The 20,071-nt window shown below is 43.4% G+C and overlaps 1 protein-coding gene across 2 annotated transcripts in view; it reads right to left on the reverse strand.

Annotated features, from left to right (window-relative positions):
* The window catches only part of MBOAT1 (membrane bound O-acyltransferase domain containing 1), a 69,037-nt gene that overhangs the window by 10,441 nt on the left and 38,525 nt on the right, over positions 1–20,071 (reverse strand). For both annotated transcript variants that reach the window (XM_068160851.1, XM_068160852.1), the window contains exons 5-9: positions 15,608–15,663; positions 13,228–13,282; positions 9,820–10,003; positions 6,894–7,086; positions 2,895–2,998 (exon numbers count right to left, since the gene is read on the reverse strand). In XM_068160851.1, the coding sequence (XP_068016952.1) occupies positions 2,895–2,998; positions 6,894–7,086; positions 9,820–10,003; positions 13,228–13,282; positions 15,608–15,663 (592 nt within the window). The remainder of the gene's footprint in view (positions 1–2,894; positions 2,999–6,893; positions 7,087–9,819; positions 10,004–13,227; positions 13,283–15,607; positions 15,664–20,071) is intronic.

Genomic DNA, 20,071 nt, shown 5'->3' on the forward strand with positions numbered 1-20,071 from the left:
AACCATGAGATAGTGGAGTTTTCAATATGCAGGGAAATAAGGAGGAGCAATAACAGAACCCTCACTTTGGACTTCCGGAGGGCAGATTTCAGCTTATTTAAGCAACTGATTCAGAGAGTACCCTGGGTAGCAGCCCTTAAGAACAAAGGGGTCCAGGACAGTTGGACCTACTTTAAACAGGAGCTCTTGAAGGCACAGGAACTGGCAGATCCCATGTGCCAAAAGATGAGCCACCAGGGAAGGCAACCAGCCTGGATGAGCAAGCAGCTCTTGAATGAATTAAGGGAAAAAAAGAGGCTGTATCACCTCTGGAAAGCGGGGGAGGCACTCAAGATACATTTAAGGATGTTGTTACATCATGCAGGAGAAAAATCAGAGAGGCAAAAGCCCAGTTAGAACTTAAGCTGGCCACTTCTGTGAAAGACAATAAAAAGCATTTTAATAAATATATTAATGCTAAAAAGAGGGGCAAGAAGAACTTCCACTCTTTATTGGACCTGGAGGGGAACACTGTCACTAAAGACAAGGAAAAGACTGAGGTACTAAATACCTTCTTTGCCTCCATTTTCAACAGTAAGGTAGGAGGACTTCAGGATAACTGGCCTCCTGAACCGGTAGATGGGGTCAGGGAGCGGTATAATCCCCCTGAAATCCATGAGAAAGTAGTTAGGGGCTTGTTCAGCCACTTGGATCCCCACAAGTCCATGGGATCAGATGGGATCCATCCTAGGGTACTGAGAGAGCCAGCAGATGAGCTGGCCAAGCTGCTCTCCATAATTTACCACCAGTCCTGGCTTGCCAGAGAGGTCCCAGATGACTGGAACCTGGCCATTGTGATGCCCCTCCATAATAAGAGGCAGATGGAGGAATCTGGAAACTACAGGCCTGTCAGTCTGACCTTAGTGCCAGGAAAAATTATGGAGCAGATCATCTTGGGGGCAATCACTGCACACCTGCAAGATGGCCAAAGGATCAGGCCCAGCCAACATGGATTCAGGCAGGGCAGGTCCTGCCTGACCAACCTGATCTCCTTCTATGATCAGGTGACCCGTCTGGTGGATGTGGGGCAGGCTGTGGATGTAGTCTTCCTGGACTTCAGCAAGGCCTTTGACACTGTTCCCCACAGCAATCTCCTGGCCAGGCTGTCAGCTCGTGGCTTGGACAGCAGCACTCTGTGCTGGGTTAGGAACTGGCTGGATGGCCAAGCCCAGAGAGTGGTGGTGAATGGTGCCACATCCAGCTGGCACCCAGTCACTAGTGGTGAGCCCAGGGACTAGTGCTGGGCCCTATCCTATTCAATATCTTTATTGATGATCTGGATGAGATTGAGTCCACCGTTAGTAAGTTTGCAGACAACACCAAGTTGGGAGCAGGTGTTGATCTGTTAGAGGGTAGAAGGAGTCTCCAGAGGGACCTTGACAGGCTGGACAGACGGGCAGAGTCCAACATGATGGCATTCAACAAGTCCAAGTGGCAGGTGCTGCACTTTGGTCACAACAACCTCATGCAGTGCTAGAGGCTGGGGTTGGAGTGGTTGGAGAGCAGCCAGGCAGAAAGGAGCCTGGGGGTACTGGTTGACAGCCAGCTGAACATGAGCCAACCATGTGCCCAGGTGGCCAAGAAAGCCAATCGCATCCTGGCCTGCATCAGGAATAGTGTGGCCAGCAGGAGCAGGGAAGTCATTCTGCCCCTGTACTCAGCACTGCTTAGGCCACACCTTGAGTACTGTGTCCAGTTCTGAGCCCCTCAGTTTAAGAAGGACATTGAGATACCTGAACGTGTCCAGAGAAGGGCAACAAGGCTGGGGAGAGGCTTCGAGCACAAGCCCTGTGAGGAGAGGCTGAGGGAGCTGGGATTGTTTAGCCTGGAGAAGAGGAGGCTCGGGGGAGACCTTATTGCTGTCTACAACTACTTGAAAGGAGGTTGTAGCCAGGTGGGGGTTGGTCTCTTCTCCCAGGCAACCAGCAGCAGAACAAGAGGGCACAGTCTCAAACTGTGCCAGGGGAAGTTTAGGCTTGAGGTGAGGAGAAATTTCTTCACAGACAGAGTTATTTGCCTTTGGAATATGCTGCCCAGGGAGGTAGTGGAGTCACTGTTCCTGGAGGTGTTCAAAAAAGGATTGGACGTGGCACTTGAAGCTATGATTTAGTTAGTCATGAGGTGTTGGGTGACAGGTTGGACTTGATGATGTCTGAGGTCTTTTCCAACCTTATTGATTCTATGATCAATAGCTTACAAAAGACTAATGGATGTTTAAAGGATACTGCAGTCACAAGAAACATGTGTGACACATGTTTTGAGAAACAGTGTGGTTTGCTGGGTGGAGGTCTAGATCCACAGCCATTTAAGCTCCATGTGGCCCTGCTAGGTCCTGTTCAAGCTCATTGGTTTGTACCAGTTCCCTCTCCAACCCTTGCATTTCTCTGTTTACAAAAGGCACTCCAGGCATGTGCAGTGGCTCAGCCATTGCAAGTGTCGTGGCAGCTTCTTTCACTAACACCCCTCATCTCAACTAGGTTACAAAAAGTGGAAGACTGTTAGAAGTAAATAAACAGAATATACCACAGATGGTGGAGAATCATAGCTGTGAGCAATTTATTGACCCACTGAACTCAACCACAATCTACTGTAATTGACTGCTCATTTATTAAACATCTGATTAATCATTTATTAGCCCTCTATAAACTATTTAGAAATGCAACCTGAATACAGAGTGTGTTGAAGGCTGTGTGACAGATGCTTTTTATCTGCCCAGCAGATAAAACACAAAACCTCTACATGTTAAAGAGGAGTAGCCTAATGGCACAGACTTATTTTCCTTCTAGGAAAGCTTCTCCCCACTATCCTGCCTGTTTCTCTGTAATCATGCCAGTGCAGCTACTTCTTTCACTCACCTCAATATTCCAGATATTCAAATTGGACAACAGGTCCCAGCGGAAAGTGCCCCTCTCATCAACTCCACTGAAGCCATAGCCAGCTGCATTGTTGACTGCATCTGCTGTAATGCCAGAGCAAAATATGTCAAATCAAGCCTGCTTAAAAAAAACACATCTTCTTTCAAGTCAGAATGACACCAAATACACATTCAAGACAGCTTTGTAGCAATTAGAATCCTCTCTTTCAAAGACAAGTTTCCTCTTTGTCGTAGTTTGGGCTGGGTGCCCTCTGCTACAGGGGTGTTTCCTGTGTCCAGAAGTCCAGCCCAGTGGGCGGACACAGGACATTAGGTTATTTCCTACCATGATCCCTTGCACCACTATAAGTTTTACGGCGCGGTCTGGCACTTCCTCTTTCCTTCCTCCTCGCCACCCGGTAACTGGGGAGGAGATCTCCCGGCCATGGGCCTGGCTAGGCCCAAGGCCACGGGGGGATGGGCAGTCTCAGATCTGGCCAGCTGAGACTAGCCTAGCAGTGGGGAGGGGGGGGAAGGAGGATCCCTGGGGGTTTGGGTGCACCCTCAGGTGGGGACAGGATCTCTCTGGGTCTGTTTTGGGGTCTCTCTTGTCACTGTGTTTCTAGTTCTCTGCACGCACTCACTGTTCTCTATTTAAACTTTCCATCGCTTTTGCAATCCCTTTGTCTGAGTCGTCATTTCTGCGCGTGGTGGGGAGGGGGTCTGCCCCAACCCATTACACTCTTGGTTGGATGTTAGGAAGAAGTTCTATACAGAAAGAGTGATTGCGCTATGGAATGGGCTGCCCGGGGAGGTGGTGGAGTCGCCGTCATTGAAGGTGTTCAGGAGGAGACTTGATGGGGTGCTTGGTGCCATGGGTTAGCTGTTTGGGTGGGTTGGATTGGTTGATGGGTTGGACACGATGATCTTGAAGGTCTCTTCCAACCTGGTTTGGTTTATTCTAATAAAGGTTTATTCTAATAAAGTGGCACTGTGCTAAAGCAACACAAAATTCACTTCCTAGCTAGAAAGAGCAGCTCCTCCTTGGGCTGAAGAAATAAAACAGCAACATAAAAATAAAGCAGCAATGGACAGAAACCGCTTTGCCCATTATTTCGCCTTTGTTATCCACCTGAGATAGATATAAAAGAGCTACCATAAAATGAATTAGCATTTTCCCCAGAAGTGTACCTGAATGCCACAGCGTTTTTCAGAATTCCAAAACCATGTGGTGTCTCAAAGCCATGGTCACTACCCCTATTAAGGGTTTCAGCATGGCTGTTTTCATTAAGGCTTTCATTCGTAATTCCGCAAACAAAGGCTTTTACTAATCCTGTTGCTCAGTGCCTCCCACTTCGTCATCTCTACAACTCAAATATCAAGTAACATCAATTACACACTTAACTGCTCTTTAAGTGTAAATGAAAGCTTGGGTAATGGCAGGCATTTCAAATGCTGCACTTTTGTAGCACGCCGGTCAGCTGCTTTCCATTTTAGCCTTGCCTGGGAGCCATCTCATCACTAGGTCTCAGGATTCTGTTTTGAACATGCCTCCACCATAAATCCTCTCTCACTGTACTACGAAAACAGGAGGGCCTCATTACCTCTGGATCACTAGGTGCAGCCAACACCAAGGATTATTGGAAGAAAAAGGGGAGCAAAAATACAGGTAATGCTTTTCCTTCTGGATCATTTACCTCATACAAGCCTGATTAAGTTACACTTTTAAGAGGTCAGCATTTATTGCCCAAGAATGAAAACTGATTTTTCTTTTTCAGTCCTATGAATACAAGCACAAGCTCACAGAAGAGTCCCAAGCACAAAACTAGGAAGAGAATCTAGTTAAAATCAACCAGGAGTAGCAATAAATGGACAAATATATAGACAAGCTTATCTAACCTGAAACTTTCAATTTTATTTGCTACTTTATTAATGGAGATAGATTTTACCAATGGAAAGAAACACCTCCAAGGTTTTAATTCTCTGTGGGGAAAAAAAACAAACCCACAACAAAAAAACCAAACAAAAAACCACACTACCAACCCAAAATTCCTCAAACACCCTGTCTGAAATTATATTTACCTTATGGCCTGTTTCTTACTATGAGAACAGTAACAAGCTGCGAGGCTCACAGGACTGGAACTGGATATAACTGTCACTCTTGAGCAGGGGAACTCTGGATTTGCTCCATCTTTCTGCTCCAAGAGTGGCAAGTACTGCTTAGTGTTTCTTTGCCAAAAGTGAAAAACCCGAAGTTCAAGGACATAATACTACAGGAGATCCATCAGCCTCCTGCTTCCCAAGCTGCTGCCTGCAGAGCAAGGTGTGATGAGCAGAATTGCTATTTTCCAAAGGCCAGCAGAGGTTCCCCTGCTGATTTGTACAGCTCAGACATGTTGCTTTCACAGTTCCTTGGATACATGCTTTCAGTCTCAAACTGGTTTCATTGACAGCTCCAAGTTATGTTTGCAGCCACATTCCTATGACTATTGCTAATGTGGCAAGAAGCTGAATTTTCTGTCTTTCTGGAGGAATTCAGCCATGGCTTTCACACAATAGTGTGACTGTCCTTTTCTGAGGGCAGGAAGTGCTTATCGAGGCGGTTTCAGCAGGCACTTTCATAATGCCCTGGGCCATGTCACCGCAAGCTAAACAGCGAAAGGATAAAGCCTCTGCTATTCCGCTGCCCGGATTTGCAACGTGCATTATTGAGGTCTCACCCTCCAGTATGCAATGTGTGCCTTTCCCAAAGCTCCTCATTTGTAAGGTATTTCTACAGCCTCGATGGCTTAGTCATGTCACAAATTCAAGTTCACTCTATCTCTTCGACAGCAGACTTTTAGTCAATGGGGGGGGAAATGGAGGCAACAAATTAACATTGGATCTCACAGAAATAAGTTTCTGAGCAAGTATTTCTTTATCCCAAAGCTTTTCTCATCTGGCACGTGCCAGTCTTGGCTGTCTTCCCTCAACCTGTCAGTTTTATTCCCAGAAGTTTAATCACAGACTCACAATGAGTTTCCCTGGCTCTTTCCATCCCATCCCAATAACACTCTTCTCACTTTCAGGTGTATGCATTGCTGGCTGGGCTTTCAGGATATCCCCTACACACAGTCTTGCAATATCAGCAAAAGCCTCAATCTCTCATTTATCAGCCTTGCCTATGTGAGGATTTGACTCCTCACACATAGATTGAAAAGGTCATTTCTAAAAGGAAGAAAGTAAAGTACAAAAAAGATGATTCTGACCACCAGTCTAGCTGGTTCCCAATAAAATAAACTTGCTTTGCTCTATAATGAGCCCTCCTCCTGTTATTCTTTTCCTTGCAGAAATTCTTGAGTCCTTCCATTCCCTGCTTCCCCCCTCCTGGTTCTCCAATCCTTTCTCTTGACAGCTCGAAGCTAACATGTGTACAGGATCACACAGCTGTCTTAAAGACAAAGCCTAACTTCAGCCCCACAATAAGCACTGCAGCTTTGCAATACAGATGGCATGTGCTAAGGATGTCCCTAAAGGAAGACAAAGATCTGTTTGCACTGTAATGTGCTTGGAAAGCCTGAGCCAGCCCAACCAATTTTAACCTCTCAATCCCACAGATGTAAGTAGCAAATTAGAACAAAACATAAAAATCAAGGTTTAGAGGAGGCAAAACTTTTTTTTCCCCCCTAAATTCCTGTTACAAAATATTTGGGTACAGAGTTTTTGGTAAAAGGTAACTGTTATATCGACTTTTCTGGCAAAAGCTGAAAAGCAGATTTGGTTCCAGGAGCAGGGGATGTCACACAAGCCAGAAGAGATTGTATCCAGGTTTTTTTAAAACTTCTGACATCCCTCTACTTCCCTGGGGTGCACTGAAGATAGGAACAAGTGCACACCTCCCATGAGAACTACAGATCTAGGGACTGATTATATTTTGGTTTCCTTCCCACTAATGTTTCAGACCCCCTTCCACATTCATGAACTTGTTACCTATAAAAATAAAGGGTGTGGCCACACTTACCCAATGTCCATGCAAAGTAATACTTTGGTTTTGCTGCCTGTGTTACCACATACAGGTAACCAAGTCTTGACAAGAAGGGTGTGTTATCAAGGAATTCATTATCAATAATATACGCCATAGGAAAGTTCTTGGTAAGCGTCAAGAATAAAATGAGAGATACCAGGGTGATACACAGCTTGTACATCACTGCTCCCTAGAAAGCACAAACAGCAAAACAATCATTACAAACATTTGCTTAAAGGGGTGTGTGCAGAAAAAGAGTCAGTCTTCATAATAAGCAAAACAGCATGCTTCAAGAACCAGTGAATTCAGCAGTGATAAAGTTGGTAGTAATTAGCGTAGAAGAGAGAGACACAGTCAAAGCTTTGATTTAATTTGTTTTACTGAACTATCTAATAGATAGGTACAAAGGACAATTAGAACTCAAAACTGGTAATAAACTGCACAAGAGACTCCTACATCAATTAGTGAAGGTCCTCAAATGAGGAAGAACACAAACAAAACCCCAGGCGCTACAACGTAAAGGAGAAATCTTTCCTATATGGACTGTTATCTCCTGGACTATTATATACCAGACTCCTCCTGGAATCTAGACCCATTAGTATTTGGTACAATTATAGGTCTTGTTGCCCAGCTGTCATCCAGAGATCTTCATAATAATCACTTGTCCAAAAACTGTACATCTTACATGACATGAGTATCTTCCCATGATACAGGGTATCTGCAAGGCCACGCTAGTATTCAAATACTCCTCCCAGGCTATCTATACACTAATATTATTGACAACCATATCAGTAGTTAGAAACATGATTTCAAATACACATCAGGAGTAAACTTTCCTTGATGCCATATATTGGTTTCAGCTGAGCTAGAGTTAATTTTCTTCCTAGTAGCTAGTACAGTGCTGTGTTTTGAATTTAGGAGAACACTGGTGATAACACACTGATGTTTTTAGTTGTTGCTAAGCAGTGTTTATATAAAGTCAAGGATTTTTCAGTTTCTTATGCCCTGCCAGCAAGGCAGCTGGAGGGGCACAAGAAACTGGGAGGAGACACAGCCAGAACAGCTGTCCCTAACTGACCAAAGGGATATTCCATATCCTATGATGTCATGCCCAGTATACAAATGAGGGGAACTGGCTGGGAGGTGTGGATCACTGCCCAGTGACTGAGCATCAAACAGGTGGTGAGCAATTGCATTGTGCATCACTTGTCTTTCCTGGGTCTTATTTCACTATGTTTTTGTCTTCCTTTTCATTACTGCTGTTCTTTTTCTTTGAATTATTAAACTGTTCTTACCTCAATACCCAAGTTTTACTTGTTTTCAATTCTCCAAGAGGAGAAGACTGAGTGGCTAAGTAGTGCTTAGTTGCTGGCTGGGATTAAATTGTGACATAAAGTCATGATCAAAAAGGCAAATCTAGCACTTGAATACCATACAAAAAGTGATTTATGTTCTTAAAGAAATAGCAATAGCACAAAATACTATTGAAACAACAAGATATAAAAAGTGTACTTAGGGTCAGAAAATATCTTCTTCACATTCAGGAATAAATTAATGTAACATTATCTTTAGATGGTTACAATGCAAATTTTAATATTCCCTGCTAATTTGCATCTAATGCAGTTTGGGCCTTATTTTGACCTTAGTGAGATCTAATGTCAGTCAGCAGTCTCTGAAGTCAGTAGACATACAACCATGTGCAACAGGAATCAGGTATGTAGAGGCACATACTCAATTTCAGAGGACACGATCTGCACACACTCACAGATCTACACATTTGGTGTCACCTGAAGTTAATTCTGCCCCTGTACACTGCACTGGTTAGGCCACACCTTGAGTACTGTGTCCAGTTCTGGCCCCCTCAGTTTAGGAAGGATGTTGACTTGATGGAATGAGTCCAGAGAAGTGCAACGAAGTTGGTGAGGGGTTTGGAACACAAGCCCTATGAGGAGAGACTGAGGGAGCTGGGGCTGCTTAGCCTGGAGAGGAGAAGACTCAGGGGTGACCTTATTGCTCTCTACAACTACCTGAAGGGGGGTTGTAGACAGGCAGAGGTTGGTCTCTTCTCCCAGGCAGCCAGCACCAGAACAGGAGGACACAGTCTCAGGCTGCGCCAGGGGAAGTTCAGGAGAAAGTTTTACACAGAGAGAGTGATTGCCCATTGGAATGGACTGCCCGGGGAGGTGGTGGAATTGCCATCACTGGAGGTGTTCAGGAGGAGACTTGACAGGGTGCTTGGTTACATGGGTTAGTTGATTAGGTGGTGTTGGATGATAGGTTGGACACGATGATCTTGAAGGTCTCTTCCAACCTGGTTTATTCTATTCTATTCTAAAAGAGGAAGCTGGCTCTCAAGTTATAAGATTACCTTCGTGTAAGGCAGGATAACATAAGAAGGTCTTAAGTAATATATAAAAACATAAAATAGAATAAAATTAGTGTCAATCAGTGTTAAAAGTGACCTCCAAATTATGTAAGTGTAAGATTCTCTTGCAAAGCACCTGGACAAGCTGCACTTTCTGATTAACTATGATTCATATACTTCTAACATCTGCACATGAGATTTGACTTTTGCTTTCCTCTTGATATTTCCTCTTCTGTTTGGAGCTGAACTGCAACTTGTCATTGTCAGAACTTGCAGACCATTCCCATCATTGCACAAAGGACACCCAGTAACCAATGACCAGTTTTGCAAGCCAAACACATTCGGGGAACTCAGGAGGAAGACACTAGCCCTCTCAACCCTGACCCTGTGATAAAAAAAAAGAGCAGCTACTTCACAAAAAAATCCCAAAGCTGTGTCTTGTAATGGGCAGATAATCCATAAATGGATTTTCTTTTTAGTTTGTAATCATGAGAATCATGTCCAAAGCTGTACTCTCCTGCCCTCTGTAAAATAAATCTTTGTAATTTTAAAACTTACAGTTGGAGAAGGATCAGGAAGTCTGTCATAACCCTTCTGCTTCCAGTTCACTTCTAATAGTTTCATGTGCACATGCCTCCCTTCAATGAAGGCTACATAATCCTTGTAATTGCTGCAAGGCCCAGCTATGATGCTCATAAAATTGAGGAGATAGCTTAAATACTCCAGTAAAGAAGGTCTTGTCCTGTGAAAATCATCCACAGATGGCAAAACAGGGAAAAACAGACAAACAAACAAAACAAGGTAAAACAAAGCAAAGGTTTTCATAAGGGCTTTTTTATTTTTCTGTCTGCCTCAGTCCCCAACTTTATCCTATCACCCTCACCCCCCAGCTGAAAGCTCACTAGGTCTGTTTTGGAGAAAATGAAGCACAGCCTCTTTTTTATGCTCTATGCTTCTACACTCATTTTCAACAGGCCAGTAGTACCAGGAGTGAGAAGCTGGTAGCTGTTTTAGGACATCTGTCTAGTATATCAGGGACCAGTAACAGCTGGCAGACCACAGGCTGAATAACAGTGGTCTCACCATGCTGTGCAATGTAGTACCTTGCCTTGTTACAAAAAACACAGGGCAGGGAGCATTTGAGACTAGGACCCTCAGGGCTGTGAAGAGCTCTCACCCACCCTTCAGTTCTGCTTTTTGAAAAATGGGAAGTATGGTGCCAGACAGAGAATGAAGAGGCACTTTATCCTGCTGTGTAAATAAAGGAAATAATTGCCTGTATTCCATCATGAACAAGAAAAGGAACTGAAAGGAAAAGAATACATAAAAGACAGATGAAGATGAAAGTCGAAGATGAGTCTGTTATACTCATCATTGCCATTCTGCAACTGCATGTCCCACAAGTTCCTTGGGGGGAAGGGGTGCGAGGAGGGGAGGGATTATATCAGAAGTAAAACAAAGAATATCCACCATCCTTGCTGCAGATTAGAAGCACAGAAAAGAAAAATGCACAGGCCCCTCACTGCTAGTGTAACTTGTAAATTGTTGGGCATGCCTCAGTTTAGGAAGGATGTTGACTTGCTGGAATGAGTCCAGAGAAGGGCAACGAAGTTAGTGAGGGGCTTGGAACACAAGCCCTATGAGGAGAGACTGAGGGAGCTGGGGCTGCTTAGCCTGGAGAGGAAGAGACTCAGGGGTGACCTTATTGCTCTCTACAACTACCTGAAGGGGGGTTGTAAACAGGCAGAGGTTGGTCTCTTCTCCCAGGCAGCCAGCACCAGAACAAGAGGACACAGTCTCAGGCTGCGCCGGGGGAAGTTCAGGCTGGAGGTCAGGAGGAAGTTTTACACAGAGAGAGTGATTGCCCATTGGAATGGGCTGCCTGGGGAGGTGGTGGAGTCGCCGTCACTGGAGGTGTTCAGGAGGAGACTTGACAGGGTGCTTGGTTACATGGGTTAGTTGATTGGGTGGTGTTGGGTGATAGGTTGGATGCGATGATCTTGAAGGTCTCTTCCAACCTGGTTTATTCTATTCTATTCTATTCTATTCTATATATGCAACAGAAAACACCAACATCTAAATTCTGCACTGAGATACACAGTGCTCTCCACAAATGGCTAACAGCCATCATCCAAGTAAATAAGGAATCCCCAGATGAGAACAGAAAACTAGGGGACTGTGTTTCAAGACTTCTGTCCAAGACAGATAGACACACATAAACCAAAACCTACTTAAAAGTCTTTCTGATCAAAACATAGATTTCCACCAGGAAAACTAAGCAACAGTTAAACATTTGCTGTTGCCTAGTTTTATTCTGAAGCAGAATTAGTTTGAATAAACAGTTAGCTTAGCCAGGATTTTCTGCATTCAGCCTGCTGGTTATTGTAGATGCTAGTGCCCAAATGATAATTTCCCTGGTGAAAGCATTTTGCAGAAAAAAATCTGAGGCAAGGCTCATCTTTCTGTCCTGCAAAATCCAGTCCTTCATTTGGGCTTCTAAGCTCTACAGTAAAATTAAAGTCATTAGTTTCAACTTAGGTTCTGCACATGGGTGGGTGGGGAGACATGAGCAATGCACGAAGGAATGTAGAGAGGACGAGTGAGAAACAAAAACAAACCAAGAACAGGAGGGAAGACAAAAGGCTGTATTACCAAAGGGGATTTAAAACTCTTCGGTTATGACTTGTCTGCCACTGACACTTGAGCTATTGGCATGTACTTTTCTATTATGAGCTCATCTACTGTACAAGGGAAAAAAAAGAAAAGGCATTTGGTGAGAATTTGACTAGAATTAATCATACTGTCACAAGGGCCCAGTGAGGTTAAACATGCTGTGGACTTTAAAAATAGACATATAGCTGTGGGTCACAGCAAAAGCTAAACAAACCTCCTTACAGGATATTTGCTTTTTAAGAAATTACTTTTAGAAGCTCATGGGCAGAACTTCTGATGTCTGAATCTTCTGCCTTGGAAATGAAGGAAATAATTTCCCTGGCCTCAAAGTAACACTCCATGGTGAAATGTAGTTATGGTTCTAAGGCTAAGTCTGTAAACTAATTATTCTATAAAACAAACAAAAAACTATGAATAAACAAACAAACAAACAAACAAACCCCAACAACCCTGCACTTGCACTGGAGGTGTTCAAGAGGGGATTGGACATGGCACGTGGTAACATGATTTAGTCATGAGGTCTGTGGTGACAGGTTGGACTTGATGATCTTTGAGGTCTCTTCCAACCTTGGTGATGCTATGATTCTGTGATCAACATGCTATCTCCCTCTGAAAGATAAGACTAGTCACATCACATGAAGGAGTAGGAGTATTAATGCTACCAAGGGAGATGGGAAAAATATAATTTCAGTGTCTGAAAACTAGGGCAAAGAAAAGCAGTATTGGAAGTGTCAAAGTCAAACCAAAATAGATTTTTACAGCAGTGGTTTGCTGACAGAGAATTAGCATTCTACTTGGAAAAAAAATGTATCACAGACAGAATGAAAACAACAGCCAGAAAGTCCAAATAGTATAGTCTTGGTCTGAATATAAGAGTTGATTCAGCAAAGACTAGCTTTGTTGCAAGTAGATTATATATTTAAGTCAATGAGATGTTGCTAAGTACTTTGGTGCTTTACTGACCAGCACAGGGTGATAAAGGCCAAAGCCTTGCATTAAAGAAATAAGGAATACAGCAGAGAAGCTGTGTTTGTGTAAGGAAGGTACTGACAGAAGCATTACAAAATCAAAACTGCTCAAGCAAGGAGAAAAAGCAGGTGGGACATTTGGTTTATCGTGGACTGGGAAGAACCAGAGAACATTTTCAAGGGCAGACCACTAAGCTGGCCCTGACATTGCACAGGCAAATAAACAAAATAACAAAACCAATTAACCAACCAAACCCAACCACAAACCCAAATCCTAAAACTTCTTTAACTTAAACACCCATCACTAGGGGCATTAAATTCTTACTTTACAGCAAGCCGATTTTGCTCAGCAGTGAGTTCCTCAGCTTGTCGCCCTATTCCTAGAGAGAAAGAGAAGTCACATTAGATCTGTCCAAAGCCAAATAGTGAAAACTATCCCTAAAGCCATATGTTTGCACCCCACAGATAACTTCCTAAGACCATAAGCTACAAGATTTCTTAGTCACAGCTCAATTCCAAACTTTTAGGTCAAATATACTACTGTTCTACCCTACTTCCTTACCCAGTTCCTTACCTTATTTACCCTTTCTCACTCTTGCTGCACTTTCATGAAGAGGAGCTGTAGTATCCCACACACACAATGCAACTCACCATGCCACCAACTGGCAGCGACCTCCAGCAGCCTCTATCAGCAGCCCTGGGCTAGATAAACCTCTGTTCCCAGAAGCCACTGGCTCATTTAAGCTCAAACCTCCCACTAAGCACGAACCTCCTGCTGGCTCCTTGGTGAGAAATGGAGCATTTCACAGCAGGAGGAGTGGGCAGTGGAAGAGAAAGAGACTCTCAGGGAACAGAAGCTCCACTGGTGTGAATGAGTAGCCTGGCTGCCTCCTGCTGAAGCAAGCCTAAACACACACATCAGTAATAATGCAGAATTGTACAAGGTCCAGACTGGAAGGGCAACCTCCTGTTGAGTGCACAAGACCTTTGGGGGCAGAGGTAGAGCACTGGCTTGCTGTCCCAGAAAAACTGTGGAAAAATATTTTATGACAGCCAGTGTGTAACAATTTGCAAATATCTCAAGACCTCCACTCTGAAACTTCAGCTGCCCATACCATGGGGAATCCTACTGGTTTCAGGAGAACACACGGGATGTGCCACAGCACTTGATGCTGAGTAGACATCTATACAGCTTCACAAGATCAAGGGCTTGGCATCAATTAACACCTCTCTTCTAAATGTACTGGCCATAATTACCAATACACACACAAGACTCATTTCCTAAAGGGCTGCTGATAAGCTGCTCATTTCCATTCTCTCCCCACTATTTCAATTTGTAAATACTGAGAGGGTGTGAGTTCCAGGGAAACAATTAAGCACTTAATTACTTGAAGGGCTGGGTATTTTGTTTGTCTGTTTCCATTTATGGGCAGCCAAGTTAAATTTTTTTACAAATGGAAATTTGTCACTAATGTCTGAACTGCAAACTGCCTCCATTCCATCAACTGCTCCATGTATGGATGCTCACAGCATAATTGGTCTTTTCCAGAATTATTAATCTGTAGATTCCTGGTTTGCTTAAAATGTTCCTGCCTCTGCTGTTATCTTTTCCTTTCTTGACTGTTTACCATCGATATTCTAGGTGTGCACCTAGGTTGCACACTACTGTGGCACACAGCCATACTTGAGCTGGCTAGCTTGAACAACAGAAGCAGAAAAGCCCCAGGAAAATACACATCAACAAAGTCAATTAGTTGAATTTCAAGCTGTACCCACTATAGCCAGCTAAAAGCATTAGACTCACTTGTGTAAATCTGGCTGGGAACCAGTGCCAGACCCTGCAGTCTGTGGTGTGGCCATCACCTCACCTAGATCATAACTCCATAGCAGGCTACTTATTTAGTGACACACAGTTTATAATGCGACAGGCGTCACTCAGACTATCCAACAGTCACACTGCAACCTCAGTAGACATGAGGAATAACAGTACTGATGACTACTGACATTTCTAAGCTTTGCACTGCACTAGACACAGGCATTTTACTGGGAAATAATAGTGTCCTTTGTCACAGCACAGCACAAGGCTGAAGACAATGTTATTTTACTTACAGCTGTGTTTCTCCCTATACTGGGACAAGGCTACTGAATTCCACCCCTCAAAGCTCATGGAGTGTATTATCACTGAATTAACACTGATCCACCTGGATGTGTTCCTGTGTGATCTGGTATAGGTGATCCTGCTCTGACAGGGGGCTTGGACTCAATGATTTTTCGAGGCCCCTTCCAGCCCTTAACATGCTGTGATTCAGTGATCAGTGATAGTGTATTTTTGCTATGTTAACATTAATGACTGAATCCACATATCAAACACAACTTTTGATTTTCAAGAGTCAAAAACAGCTTCAGAGAGCTTAATGAAGATGCACTGTAGCATCTAAACAGCAGGTACTGGTACCAGCTACAATCCAAATTGGGCCCCAAGGAAGTAGAGCACCCACAAGGGAAAACAGTTGTCTTAGTTACTGCAGTGACAGTTTGATAGTAGAGAACTGATCAAAACTGAAGTTTCTTGGTTTCCTCCACAAAGCATTTTTCCTTTTCATGTGGAACAGCTTGCTGAACTGCATTCACCCACTCTGTAATTCAACCACAGAATGAGCTGGAATAAAAATGCCTCAAGACATGAAGAGAGATTCTTTTCTTACCATCATGTAACTGGCATGCAAGTGTTGTGATCTTCTGTGTAATGATCATCAGCGGACTAGAACAAAAGACAGAAACAACAGTTACATGTCTTATAACACAGATTATTCCCAACTTTCCTACTGGGTGCCTCTATCCCTTTAAAAGGCATAACTCTTAGCAACAAGTGGAAAACATCCAATTAAAGCTGAAGGAGCAACTCAGGCATAAGACAATTGCCTGAGTTCAAAACAACCCCACAGTAACTTGCACTGGAATTTTTAATTGTAAAGAGTGCACAAAGCCTTATTTTATGTCTTTCCATCCTCCAGCAGTACACATTGTTATGCAGAAGAAAACACACCACTAGAAATACCAGCTTCTGCAGTCCACTGGGCTTTCTTTCAGGCAAGGACCAAATTCCAGCCCCATACAATGTAACACTACAGTACAGCAATGCTGCTGTGATATAACTTTGTCTCTTTTTACTGTTGCTTTCCTATTGTTTTTCTCCTCAACACCTTAACAAAATGTCCACTCTGCAGATACACAGGCTCATTTCCCTGCCTAAACAGCCCCATCAACTGGGGCTGTCTGCATGCTTGCGTTGGGGGAACCATTTTATTGCTAGCTTCTGCTGTTCCTTCTGCTATTGCATCTCATTAAACAACTTCTCTTAACCCAGAGTTCTGTTTTTCTGTTACTTTCCCTCCCATCTGTGTGTGAGGTGGGGGCTTGTGGGAGTGGACTGTGTTAGCACAGTCCACCATGGCAGGAAAAACAAGAGACAAGCACCTGCTAATATTGCCCCTCATCAAATCTCTCTGCTACTGTGGACACCATCACAGACTGTCCAGATCTCATGCTATCTACCTCAACTGCAACAGCCAGGAGATTGCAAGGGGTGATAAGGATACATCACTATTTGAAAGCTTTTCTCATGAAGACTGTATGTAAAACTAGTTCCATGGAAGAGATGTGTCTTCACTGAGGATTAATACAATGGACTGTTTCTTGAGTTGGTGATAAATTATCAACATAAACTGATTTCTGCTTGAACACAAATAATGTCTTCAACACAGAAGTTCATACCTGAGTTTGTGTACATGCTATTTACAGAATTTGACCAGTATATGGAACTTTTCTTTAAGAGATTTAGATGATTTCTCAAAATATTATAGCTATTAACTTTAAATATTGTATTTTCTGGAATTCAATGAAAGAAGAAAGCAGAAGGCCTTGTTCCCCCTCTACCCAGCTCTGGTGAGACTCCACCTGGAGTACTGTGTCCAGTTCTGGAGCCCCTATTACAAGAGGGATATGGAGGTGCTGGAACATGTCCAGAGAAGGGCCACGAGGATGATCAGAGGGCTGGAGCACCTCTCCTACGAGGACAGACTGAAGGAGCTGGGGCTGTTCAGTCTGCAGAAGAGAAGGCTCCGAGGTGACCTAATTGTGGCCTTACAGTATCTGAAGGGGGCCTACAGGAAGGCTGGGGAAGGACTTCTCAGGATCTCAGGTAGTGATAGGACTAGGGGGAACGGAATGAAGCTGGAGGTGGGGAGATTCAGGCTGGATGTGAGGAGGAAGTTCTTCACCATGAGAGTGGTGAAGCCCTGGAATGGGTTGTCCAGGGAGGTGGTTGAGGCCCCGTCGCTGGAGGTGTTTAAGACCAGGCTGGATGAGGCTCTGTCCAGCCTGATCTAGTGTGGGGTGTCCCTGCCCATGGCAGGGGGGTTGGAACTAGCTGATCCTTGTGGTCCCTTCCAACCCTGACTGATACTATGATACCATGATTTGTTTGTTTGTTTTAATTTGAACAGTATTTCCCCTGACAATTTGTTGAGGTAAAAAAACAAACAATCAGAAAAGTAAGTTACATTCAATAATGATTCTAAAATAACAGTCAAATATTCACGTTCTGCAGAGATTTTCAAGAGATTCTGAATCATCCTCAACTCAATCGATCTACTGGTTACAATGGAATGTAAACCCAATAGTTAAGATCGATTGTTTGCAACCTATTTATCCCACTATGATAAATCAAGCTGATTTTCAAGGTATTTAACATGCTGAGCATAGGTAAACAGAGGAACACTGGAAACAGACATTCAACATAAATGGGGGACAGCTTTGTTGGTTTAATACTAAATACAGCTGATCTTTCACAAGAGTCCACATGTAATCCTGCATGGGTAAAGCAACTTGCATTTTCTACCCCAAACCAGAGAACGTGCAGTATCAGCCAATTTCTTAATCAGAAACTATTTTTACCATTTCAGCAGACTCTATTTGAAATGTCAGTTAACAGCTTACACATAAAATCCAAAACAAGCTTAAATAGACACAGATCTGGAATACAATCATGACACAAGAGTACACACAGCAGCTCCCTTTGGGTCACCTAGACTATTAATTGCAGCTAAGGAATGGATAAATAGAGCAATGACCTTCCACTTTCCAGATGACTTCAACACTGTGGAATAGCAACTTGAATTTTTATTCCAATCCCTCTTTCAAGAAAAGTTATCTATAAGCTGTTTTCACCATTGTCTTCAGCATCCTGTTTCTCGAGGTAGATTGTCCCATTCAGACACAATTTATGCTTTCAAAGATGCATAAACCCCAATCCTTTAAGCACACAAAAAAGCAGATTTCTTTTAAGCCTTAACAGAGACAGAGGCTGTCAGTTAACCAGCAGTTCTACTGAAACAAGCACAGGTTTTTACTTTGTCAGTGCTTGACCTTTTAGCTTTAGGGATGAACACTACCACTTGTTTCAGATTTGTCCAATTTGTTGCATATGTTTCTTACAGCAAGCACTTTATGCCAATATTGAAGTGGGTAACTTTAAACCTCAGGCTCAGAGCCAAAACTGTAAGTGCCTAAATTTAGACGTTTGCCTTAGAAAACCAGGCTCCCTGCTGTAAGCTAGAGAGAATCAAAATGCAAACAAACCTGATGTGCAGATTAATGGAAGGAAAAGCAGAAGTGCAGCCTGCACTGAAGTCATACAATGTGCAAACATAGAGAAGAGAGGGGTTCTCTTCATCTATATTAGGAATCATTGTCTCATTGATGGCACATTGTAACCCTGCAGAACAAGCCAATCAGAAAATATGGATGGTTTTCCCCCCTCAAATCCCAGCTCCAGAGGAGACAAAATGATCACAGAAGTATTGCTAGTGACACCATGGATCAGAGGGAGATCCACAAAGTGCATCCAAGATGCCTTCAGTACTCTTTTCTGTCACCATTGTATTACACATCAACATCTGTCTTTACACACTATTCAGGAAGGTGGAAACCTGCTGTACAGTGGAAATGGGATGACACCCTCTAAATCTTTCTTAAGATCAGTATCAGGTATCATTAAAAGCTTCACTCAAACGATAAGCAAGGTTTCAGGTGAACATCACATATCTTTCTGCTCCCTCACCTGCCTAAGCATTCCGCCACTGACCTCATCTCACTGGGAGGCAAAGCCTTTGTGGCAGGAAAGGGCAAATCATATCTATACAATGGTGGTGCTGGAATTCTCACTCCTTCTGCCACCCCTTTGGGATGTGGAATCCCCCATCTTCTGTACCACCACACCTGTCCCACTCCTCCCTGGGAACTCACCAATCACTCCTCAGATTGCAAATCTAAACCTGTCTTTCTTTCTTTATAATGACAATAGTCCTTCCCTCCCATATTGAGAAAGCAATGCACGAAGAAGCAAGTCTCAAAACAGTACTAAAAATTAGGTACAAAAAAGGACATTTGATTGGGAGGAGGGGAACAATAGTGTCATCATTTCCTAAATACACGTGAGTTTAAAACTTGGTGCTGCCAGACTATTGAGTTGTCATTTCTATTCAGCCTTTCGGGTAAGCTCTAATTTTAAACAGCATTAAAGGACTGAGTAGGTTAACACATGAAACACAGAATCTTATCACATACAGTTAACTGTTTCCAACATAACATTTTAAACCTTAGACTCCACTGGAAAAAGTCAGTAGTGCTGCAAAGAAGAAGGGGCGTTAACAAAACTATACAACTTCTCACAACTTCTCTTTCTCCCAAATTGGAGTGGGACAAATTATTAGGTTGACTTTTAAAACCAAATCTACCTACTATGCTTGCATTTTCAGGTGAAGCATCAAGACCTACCCCTAAAGGCAGGGAGCACCTGAAATAAAACACATTTAAAGAAGCCTTGGTGGCTCGAATGCCATAACATTTGAACACTTTCCAATCACTTTGCCACCTGCAGAGTGGCCCCTTTATACCTGTCCTACTCTACACTACAGATACAAACTAGCACAGAAACACAGATTTTGATCTAAGTGTGGTGGGACTGTTTTCCTCCTCCTATGTTGTGCTGGGTTACACCCATCCTGGGGGAGAAGGGTTGTGAGAGTCCCGCTTCCCCCAGGGGACAAAAGAAATCTGATCCAGGTGGATGTGGTTTCTCCCTCCTGGGAGGAGGGGTCCCCAGGGCC

The sequence above is a fragment of the Melanerpes formicivorus genome, unplaced genomic scaffold (genome assembly GCF_026170545.1).
Source record: "Melanerpes formicivorus ecotype bairdi unplaced genomic scaffold, bMelFor1.0.p_v2 SCAF_53, whole genome shotgun sequence".
Taxonomy (NCBI): domain Eukaryota; kingdom Metazoa; phylum Chordata; class Aves; order Piciformes; family Picidae; genus Melanerpes; species Melanerpes formicivorus.